Genomic DNA, 10,672 nt, shown 5'->3' on the forward strand with positions numbered 1-10,672 from the left:
TTCATTCATCATTCCACAACACTGCTTCAGGCTAACAACAAAACGAAATTGGTAGCATAGTGGTTACCGTTTCCGCTTTCCAAGTAGAAGGTCGTGAGTTCAATCTCCCAACATCAACCCTTTTTTGAATTTATTTTCTACGCCTAATTAATTTAAATCGTAATCATAGATCGTATCACTCACGACAACCAATTAATAAATCTATCGAAAATAATAGCATCATCGAAATTAGAAATATGGAGAGGTAACGTTGGTCTCATGTTAAACAAATATGAATGAATTAATCATTCTCACATCTCCTTGAATTAGCTAGAGTTACGGCTGGGAGTGCTGACAGGTTTTCAAATTCAAGCTTTTATTGATTATTTAGCTGCCCATATGATGTAATCTAGGATAGCTCAGATGGCAAGGCAAGCGGCTGGTGATCGGAAGGTCATGGTTCCCATCTAACGGTGTGTGTAGGTATGTAGTAAATTTTCTAGTATTATCTGTATGGTGGGTGTGTGCTTCGACAGAAGAATTTAACGACACAACAATCACGAACGAGAGAAAAACAACCCTGCCGTTCTAATTTTCGGATTAATTATCCCGTAGTTGAATAATCGTTTAATAAACGTATAATAGTGTTTAATTAAACATTATTTCACATGATGAGAATCAAGCGTCTATAAATGTGTACACCTTTATACCATCGCTGTTTAAGGAAGTAAATGATGCGCTGAATAATCAAAAAATTGATCGAATACAGATCTGTTACAACTCTTGTAAGTCGAATAAAAGCTTCTCGACATACCTTATTCAGCACCAAATATTTCGATGTTGTGGTTGAATAAATTCTCCAGATTTGTGTGAACAAAGCCTGAACAGATATTATTATTAAAAATAGTACAAGTATTATTAAGCATGCAGTTGAATAAAACCGTCAAGAGGTCGTTTCTTCAATAGGCAATTGTTTGTTGGGGATGCTTCTTTTTGAGCAGTTGGAAGTATTGTTTGCATTTTTAGTCTTCAACTCCTTATCATTTTGAGCAACTTTTCCTATGGATAGTCTCCTGTTTCTTTCTGTTGATAGCTTCCTTGTACCGATCGTAGGAGTTTTTGGCATATGGCGACTTTCGTCACGCCTCCAGCATTCAATATTGCATTATGAACAATGTGACAAGACTTTCTTCTGTCTGGTTGATCACCAAGCACTCCTTATTTACGAAAAATCCCTGTTCCAGTGTGGCATTTCCATGCGACAATTTAAGAATTTTCGTGACGAAACCCATCAGGTTTGGAAAAATCTTTGCCAGCAACATTCATAAGCCTCATCCACCAGCTGTCCAAACGTTCCTCACTTCAGCGATAATTTTTCATAATTTCCTTAAAATTAAGAGCATCGCAATCGCAACGCATTATATTCCACCTTAATTTTGTCCGTACTATTAATATTATCCTTCTCCACTAGTTGTTCAAGACAAAATTTCAACTGCTTTTTAGCTGTTTCAGGAGAATTCGATATAACAGCAGGGTCGAGGCAAGAAACATATCTAGTCATAGGGTATGACAATGGTGATTGGTCTTGCATTGTACGAAGGATTGCGACGTAAAAATCCTTACAGTTCTGTCGGAAAATTAGGAGGGTCATGCCCACAGGACTTTCAACCGCAGCATTCAGATATTGAGCATTAAAACAGCAGGTAGATATTGAGATTAAAACTTCTCAGCTTCAGACAACTTTACAGAACTTAAAAGGCATTTGCAGAACTTCAGAATAGTAGATATTAGGAGAAATCTGTAGACCTGCAAGGAATTTTGTAGACCTTCAGAGACATTCAATAGTTCAGAAAGCTTCACAGTTTCAGAAAAATGTGAGATCTTCAGAAAAATTCGTAATATTTCAGAAAAGTACTTCAATTCCAAAAACAAATCTCAGTGAAGTACGAAAGTCCAAAATTTTCCAGAACTCCATCGAAGTAGGAAATAGATTGATCTGAAGAGCTTCAGAGAAATCCGTAGACCTTAAAAGAAGGCTGTAGAACTTCAGGAAGTTCGTACATTTTTAGAAAAAAATTGCAAAACTTTATCAAAACTCACAAAACTTCGAAAAAGTTCGCCGATCTTTAGAAGTATTTACACAACTTCAGAGAAATTCGTAAATCTTCAGAGATACAGTATGCAAAAAAAGTTTATCCACCCCCTACCAATTTACATTTTTTTTCTGGTGAAAATCAGTTTAATTTTATAAATGATTTATCAATTTATGTTTATTTATCACATTGCCATTGAAAATATGGCGTTTATATCTTTTCTTGAGATTTCATGTGATAAATTATGAAAATACTATACTATCACTTAAGTGTGTTTTACAGAGTTTTAGTGTGTATTCTGCAACTTTTTCGAATGTAAACATAGTTTCTAGCTGTCATTTAGTTCTCTTGAAGTTTTCGTGTTCAAAATTGGAAGTTATTTGTTGCAAAATACCCAAAAAAGCACAAATTTCGATCAGTATCCGAAATTTGATTATTGAACATCACAAAACTGGCAAAAGCTACCGTGATATTGCCGATATTGTCCAGCTTCACAAAGATACGGTCGCTAGAATTGTGCAGATGTACAAAAAGCGTGATTCTATCTCACCAGCTAAGTGATCGTGGCGTCCTTCAAAGACAACTGACCGAATTGACAGAGCTATCGTGAAGAAGGCGGAGCTGGACCGGGGACTATCAGCTCCGAAAATTGCGAAACAGATTGAGTTTGTAGAGCTTTAGGGAATTTCAAAGAATTTCAGATAAATCTTCAGAACTTTATGGAAGTCCAAGAATCAACAAAGAAATTTACAGAACTTTATAGAAGTTCGGAGATCTACTGAGAAATTTATTGAACTTCAGGGCAGTTCGTAGATCTTCAGAGCAGAAATACAGTACACTAGAAAAATATACAGAATTTTTAGAAATTGTAAGAACTTCAAAAAAGTTTAGAGGGTAGAGGGTAGATAGAAAATTTACTGAAAAATCTGCAGATTTTTAAATAAATTTTCAGAATTTTATTGAGGTTCTTGGATTTTAAGAGAAATTCGCTGATCTTTGGAGATATTTGTACAACATACATACATACATTTATTCGTACAACATCACATTTAAGATAAGACATAATCAACAATAGTGCGCCACAATACACGGTTTACGGCTGCCGCTCTCCATCCTCGGTCATGCCCAATGCTCGCTAGATCACGCTCTACCTGGTCCGCCCATCGTGCACTCTGCGCTCCACGCCTTCTTGTGCCAACCGGATCAGTAGCGAACACCAAGTTTGCAGGGTTGTTGTCCGGCATTCTTGCAACATGCCCTGCCCACCGCATCCTTCCGGCTTTGGCCACCTTCTGGATGCTGGGTTCGTCGTAGAGTGCAGCGAGTTCGTGGTTCATTCTTCGCCGCCACTCACCGTTCTCCTGCACGCCGCCGAAGATCGTCCTTAGCACACGTCGCTCGAAAACTCCGAGTGCTTGCAGGTCCTCTTCGAGCATAGTCCATGTCTCGTGTCCATAGAGGACCACCGGTCTTATTAGCGTTCTGTACATGGTACATTTGGTGCGGGGGTGAATCTTTTTTGACCGTAGTTTCTTCTGGAGCCCGTAGTAGGCACGACTTCCGCTGATGATGCGCCTTCGTATTTCACGGCTCACATTGTTGTCAGCCGTCATTAAGGATCCAAGGTAAACGAATTCCTCCACTACCTCGAAAGTATCCCCGTCTATCGTGACATTACTTCCTAGACGAATCCTGTCATGTTCGGTTCCGCCTACTAGCATGTACTTTGTTTTTGACGCACTCACCACCAGTCCGACCTTTGCTGCTTCGTGTTTCAGGCGGGTGTATAGTTCTGGGGCCTCCCTTAGCTCAGTCGGTAAAGACGCAGCTACAAAGCAAGACCATGCTGGAGGTGGCTGGGTTCAATTCCCGGTCCGGTCTAGGAATTTTTCGGGCTGGAAAATTTCTCGACTACCCTGGGCATAGAAGTATGATTGGACTTGCCACACAATTATACCAATGCAAAAATGGTACAGGCATCGAAAGCTCTCAATTAATAACTGTGGAAGTGCATCTAGAACACTAAGTTGAGAGCACGCAATAAGCTAATATGCGAAATGCAATAAGCTTGAAATGCGAAGAAGAAGAAGAAGAAGAAGAAGAAGAAGAAGAAGAAGAAGAAGAAGAAGAAGAAGAAGAAGTATAGTTCTGCCACCGTTCCAAATGTTCTTGCGATAATGTCCATGTCGTCCGCAAAGCATACAAATTGACCAGATTTCGTGAAAATCGTACCCCGGCTGTTGAGCCCGGCTTGTCGCATTACACCTTCTAGAGCAATGTTGAAGAGTAGGCATGAGAGTCCGTCACCTTGTCGCAGTCCCCGGCGAGATTCGAATGAACTGGATAGTTCACCCGAAACCCTTACGCAGTTTTGCACACCGTCCATCGTTGCTTTGATCAGTATGATCAGCTTCCCAGGAAAGCCGTTCTCGTCCGTGATTTTCCATAGCTCTGTGCGGTCGATACTGTCGTATGCCGCCTTAAAGTCGATGAACAAATGATGCGTTGGGACCTGGTATTCACGGCATTTCTGGAGGATTTGCCGTACGGTGAAGATGTGGTCCGTTGTCGATCGGCCGTCGATGAAGCCGGCTTGATAACTTCCCACGAACTCGGTCATTTTAGGTGATAGACGACGGAAGATGATCTGGGATAGCACTTTGTAGGCGGCATTCAAAATGGTGATCGCTCTGAAGTTCTCACATTCCAAATGGTCGCCTTTTGTGTGAATGGGGCAGATGACCCCCTCCTTTCACTCCTCCGGTAGCTGTTCTGTTTCCCAGATCCTGACTATCATCCGGTGCAGGCTGGTGGCCAACTTTTCTGGGCCCATCTTGATGAGTTCGGCTGCAATACCATCCTTACCAGCTGCTTTGTTGTTTTTGAGCTGCTGAATGGCATCCTTAACTTCCCTCAGCGTGGGAGTTGGGTCAGTTCCGTCCTCTGCTGCACTGACGTAGTCGTTTCCTCCATTGCGCTGGTCTCCCGTGCCTACGTTCTCCTCGCCATTCAGGTACGCCTCGAAGTGCTGCTTCCACCTTTCAATCACCTCACGTCCATCCGTCAAGAGGCTCCCGTCCTTATCCTTGCACATTTCGGCTCGCGGCAAGAAGCCGTTGCGGGATGCGTTGAGCTTCTGGCAGAACTTCCGTGTTTCTTGGGAACGGCACAGCAGTTCCATTTCCTCGCACTCCGCTTCTTCCAGGCGGCTTTTTTTCTTCCGAAAGATGCGGGTCTGCTGTTTCCACGTTCTGTCGGGTTCCATGCTGCAGCATTACCGCCCGCGCTGCGTTCTTCTCCTCCAAAATCGCTCTGCACTCCTCGTCGAACCATTCATTCCGTCGACTTCTTTCCACGTACCCGATGATGCTCTCGGCTGCGTCGGTGATGACTGCTTTTACTGTACTCCAGCAGGCCTCTAGAGGGGGCACATCAAGCTCGCCCTCCTCTGGCAACGCTGCCTCGAGATTCTGCGCGTATGCTAAGGCGGCATCCGGTTGCTTCAGTCGCTCTAGGTTGTACCGTGGCGGGCGTCGGTACCGTACATTGTTGATGACGGAAAGTTTTGGGCGCAGTTTGACCATCACCAGATAGTGGTCAGAGTCGATGTTAGCGCCACGATAGGTCCTGACGTCGATAACGTCGGAGAAGTGCCGTCCATCAATCAGAACGTGGTCGATTTGCGATTCTGTCTGCTGTGGTGATCTCCAGGTGTAACGATAAGGAAGGTTGTGTTGGAAGAAGGGGCTACGTATGGCCATGTTCTTGGAGGCGGCGAAATCTATGAGTCGTAGGCCGTTCCCGTTCGTCAGCTGGTGGGCGCTGAACTTTCCAATCGTCGGTCTGAATTCGTCCTCCTGGCCTACCTGAGCGTTTAGGTCTCCTATGATGATCTTGACATCGTGGCTTGGGCAGCGATCGTACTCGCGGTCGAGCTGCGCGTAAAATGCGTCCTTGTCATCATCAGTGCTTCCGGAGTGAGCGCTGTGCACGTTGATTATGCAGAAGTTGAAGAATCGGCCCTTGATCATCAACCTGCACATTCTTTCGTCGATCAACCACCAACGGATGACGCGCTTCTGTATTTCACCCATCACGATGAAAGCTGTGCCCAGCTCGCGTGTGTTGCCGCAACTCTGGTAGATGCTATGATTACCTCTAAACGTTCGCACCATGGATCCTGTCCAACACACCTCCTGCAGCGCTACGATGCCGAATCCGCGGTCCTTCAGTAGAGTATTCGGGTGCCCCGATGAAATTGAGAGATCGAGAGTTCCACGTGCCGAGTTTCCAATCGAAAGTCCTATTTCGTCGCTGGGGTCGTTGCCGTTGGTCTCGGTTCGTATTCCTCTGTTGCTGATTTTCCGTTGCAATGCTTTTTTACGGCTGGCTCGCAGGGCCTGACACCAACCCCCTAACTTTCCGGAGGACCAGGGTGCACAGTTGTGCTTAGAGTCCTTCACTGGCACTCGGACGTAGATCAGCCGCCCATAACATGGGGAACAAACGCTCAGGCTTGCTGAAGCAAACCCCCCCCCCCTTCCCTGTCAGCCTATGACCAAAGTTCCCACCGGGGTTGGTTACCCGATCTTCCCTAAGGTTGCTCACAGTTCCCGGCCGGTACCACGGGGAGGTAGGGATAGGAGTTGCTGGGAAGAGGCTAGTGATCTCAATGGGATCTGTATTGCGCATTACCCAGCATTTACCGACCAGATATTTGTACAACTTCAGACAAATTAGTAGATCTTTAGAGAACTTCCTTAAATTTCCGAGAAGCTCAACAATTGATAATACATTTTTTTATACTCAAGGAAATGGTGTAGATTTTCAGGGATATTTGCAGATATTCATTGAATCATGAAAATTTACAGAGAAACTTACAGAACTTTCGAGTAGATTATTAGAAATTTAGTGAACATCAGTGATAATTGTTGATATTTAAGGATCATGCATGGATTCAGGAACTTTTTTAGAGTTTTAGATAAATTTGCAGAACTTCTGAAGAACAGACAGGATTTCTAAGAAATCTGCAGAACTACCGGGAATTTTTCAGATCTTCAGGAAAGATTGTTCATCTTCAAAGATATTTTACCAGTGAACAGAAACAAAACTTCAGGGACATCCGAAGGTCTTCAGAGAAATATGAAGAATTGAGATCTTAACAGAAATTGGCAGAACGCAAGGAATCATGTAGATTTATTGAGAACTTGTCGAAAGTTGGTATCGACATCATGGCAAAGTTTTGAAATCCTTTTTCGTCTTTATATCGCAGTTCTTGAAAGACAATATGAGCCAGATCCCTACCGGTGTCTCTACTGAGCAATCATTTCCTACTCCACAAAGTTCACCTTCTCCTTCCTAAATTTATTTAAAATAATAAAAGTGAATACGCCTGCCGAAGCTAGAGCAATTTTTCGGTAATGAAGTATTTACTTTTGATTCCTGATACAATTTTGTTTTGAAATCTAAACTGACAGTTCTTTCGACATGTGCAAGCAGTGTGAACACCGACAAACCGACATGACACTTAATTCTGAATTATGTCCGAAAATCGTAAACGGCCGATTTAAATGTGCAGTGATCCGAACTGTCAAAACCATAGGATTTTTTGAACTAGATAAAAATAATTTGACCAGAATAGATCAGACACGAACCAATTCATAGCTTTTGCATGCGGGTTCAAGGTTTAGTTAAAGATTTCCCGCGAACACGGAGCCAGGTGTCAGTAGTGTGCTTTGGTCAGAAATTTTATTGTTTTTGTTATGGTCATTCATGTCGGTGAACAACAAACAGGGGGTTCAAAAAAGTGTGTCGAAAGTAAAATCGAGTAGATTTGTCATTATGGCGGCGATCAAAATCAGACCAAGAAATCAGATAGTCTAAACGGACCTTTATTGAGCACTGGTGGTGAAGTTGGCGGGGGGCACCCTATAGTTTCAATGTCCACTCACCAGATGGCAATGAGATCACATAAGGGTGATGTATCCATTGTCTTGTTCAAGGATTTTATTAGTAGGACATCTTGTTAATTAGATATCTTTGGTGGCGGCCATTTGTGGACTCAACAAGGAATCACCTTAAAGTTTTCTCAATTTACTTTCAGTTCTCTGGACTTCTCTGAAGTTTACTTGATTTTTTTTTTTGTAGTTCCCTAGATATCCCTTAAGTCTAGCAATTATTCTTAAAAGTTGAAGGTTCTCAAAGCATCCCTGAAGTGCCCGCAATTGTAGAAAAGTTTTTTTGTTATCCCGTGATTGTTTTTTTTTTTCGAAATCCTCGATATTTCCTTTTATTCCTCGAAACTTTTTTAAAGCTCATGCAATTTTCATTAATCTCTTTAAAGTTCTCTAATCATTCCCGAAGTTCTTGGAACTTTCGTGAAACTCTGGTTACTCTTCCGTTGATGTGCCTGGAATTTCCCTAAGATTGATAAAAACTTTATAAAGAAAGAGAGAAGAATTCGTATTTTCCTTTTAATTCAACTTTCCTTAATTACTTATCCTTGACAGAATTGCGTATTTCGTCGACAATGCAGACTACTTCAGTGTATTGTACTAATACTCGACTGAAGAAACTATCGCAACATACCGAATAAATAATAAACCTAGGTACATTTTCACCTACCTTAGCACAGTCGGTAAAGGTGCAGCTACAAAGCAAGACCTGTAGGTGGCTGGGTTCGATTCTCGGTTCGGTCTAGGAATTTTTTGGGTTGGAAAATCATCGAAAGCTCTCAATTAATAACTGTGGAAGTGCATCTAGAACACTAAGTTGGGAACACGCAATAAGCTTATATGCGTGAAAGAAGAAGACATTTTCACTTAAGAGCTGCAGCTTAAGGTCAACTTAAATCTAATCTTCTGTAGAACTATGTGGAGTTTATTTATTATTCAGTAAAAAAAGGCTCACGCCGGTCAACGAAGCCGGCGCCAATATGTTGATCGGCGCTCTTTTAATCTCCTTCTTAAAAATGTTGACCATGATTATGCGCCTATCCAAAATCGGGGTTTTTTTACAACAATACTTGATCGACCTGAATATCCACAGGACTTAACAGAAATTTTCCACTGTTCTAAAATTGCAGAGATTCCTCGACGACATGCAGAAGCATCCGGATGTGTACTTCGTGACCAACTACCAAGCCATCGAATGGATCCGCAATCCAACCCCGCTAAATCAACTAGGTCACTTCGACCCGTGGTACTGCCAACCGAAGCAGCTAGACCCGACCGAGCTGGCATGCAACCTCCCACGTACCTGTAAGCTGCACAGTCGAGTCCTGCAGCAGGACCGATATCTGTTCACCTGCAACGAATGCCCGTCCCAGTATCCATGGATAAGGAACGAGTTCGGATTGGACTAGGCCCAGCAGCAACAGCAGCAGCAGTATTAATTTTGCTTAATTTAACGCAACACCGACTAGGTAGTAAGAATCTCGCATTTTTTTTTTGTTTGGCTTTCTTTTAAACACAAAACCCGAAGAAAGATTGAAATAGTTTAAGTTTATTGTTGTTAAATTTATTTGTTGCAATATTTAATTTATAGAACGTACTTTAGGTTTTGTTGTAAGACTTACTTTTTAGGTGCCAAAAAGAACGCAAAATGCTGATGGGAAACAGTAGCAAACAAAGCTTTCTAGAATTATTCGGCGAAAAAAAAAAGAAATGCAATTTATTATTTGAATGAACATTGATGTTGAAAATTGTACAAACCGAAAATCTACTGTTAACCATCGAATCTGGATTCGTGATCTTGGAAGAACAAAATAAATTAACAGTGAAACGAATGACCCCGATTTTGCTTCTTCATGAGAAATCCCAAAAGATTAGAATGTACATTCCACCCACCTCAACCTTCCTGCGTGATGAAAGGATTCTGAATGGACTCCATACCCTCCTGGGGACAGATTAGCACCACCGACGTCCCCCGGCACACCACCAAGCCGAGATGTCGCGTCTCTTCCGCCAGTTTGTAGTCGTCCGGATCTCGTAGGAATTCCACCGTATTGTCCAGCACCAGATTGAGCAGAGGGTCATATCCTTTCAGAACGCCAGCCGCTTCCCGACCACCGGAAAATTTAACCCTAATGGTTTTCTCGAGGTATTTGCTCAGATCCAAGATCGATTCCTTTCGGCGCTTTTCCTTGTTATCGCCACCACCACCACCGCCGCCGCCTCCGCCTCCGCCACCGCCGCCTCCAGGGCCACTCGGACCGGACTGCAACGGGAAGGTTTAACGGGTTGCTACTTCCAAAGAGCATGTCGTTACTTACCTTTTTATCAGCCATAATGTATCAGATTATTCAAAAATACTACGTGCAAACGAATGCCAGGAAAGAGAAAAGTTCTGCAAAGAAAAACGTTTATCGGCGAAGTTTGTTTATAAACATGTGTAATTTTATGACAGTTTGAAAATGCCGGGAGATTGTACTAAAACACAGATTCGTACTAAATATGTGCCCAGTGTGCTTGACTTTTATTCAAAGCACTTTATTTCTTACACGCTATTTCAAAATTAACCAAATTTGGGTAAAATCCACCCAGATCGGTCAATATTTCTTGATAGAGCTGAAATTAGGGCGTAACAGCTTTTGTAAACAA

General features: G+C 42.5%; 2 protein-coding genes across 2 annotated transcripts in view; one reads left to right on the plus strand and one right to left on the minus strand.

The window, feature by feature from the left end:
• The window catches only part of ChLD3 (Chitin and LDLR binding deacetylase 3), a 44,222-nt gene extending 34,753 nt beyond the window's left edge, over positions 1–9,469 (plus strand). The window contains exon 5 of the mRNA XM_065224087.1: positions 9,157–9,469. Coding sequence (XP_065080159.1) covers positions 9,157–9,435 — 279 coding nt within the window. The 3' untranslated portion in view covers positions 9,436–9,469. The remainder of the gene's footprint in view (positions 1–9,156) is intronic.
• Positions 9,470–9,568: 99 nt separating this feature from the next.
• LSm7 (U6 snRNA-associated Sm-like protein LSm7) lies at positions 9,569–10,397 on the minus strand. The gene is made up of 2 exons (XM_065224102.1): positions 10,345–10,397; positions 9,569–10,289 (listed from the first exon to the last, which is right to left on the minus strand). The coding sequence occupies exons 1-2, from the start codon at positions 10,357–10,359 to the stop codon at positions 9,921–9,923; spliced, it is 384 nt and encodes a 127-aa protein (XP_065080174.1). The 5' UTR covers positions 10,360–10,397; the 3' UTR covers positions 9,569–9,920.
• Between the last annotated feature and the right edge of the window lie 275 nt (positions 10,398–10,672).

The sequence above is a fragment of the Ochlerotatus camptorhynchus genome, unplaced genomic scaffold (assembly GCF_037179485.1).
Source record: "Ochlerotatus camptorhynchus isolate MF236.1 unplaced genomic scaffold, CSIRO-AGI_Acam_v1.1 ptg000204l, whole genome shotgun sequence".
Classification (NCBI taxonomy): Eukaryota; Metazoa; Arthropoda; class Insecta; order Diptera; family Culicidae; genus Ochlerotatus; species Ochlerotatus camptorhynchus.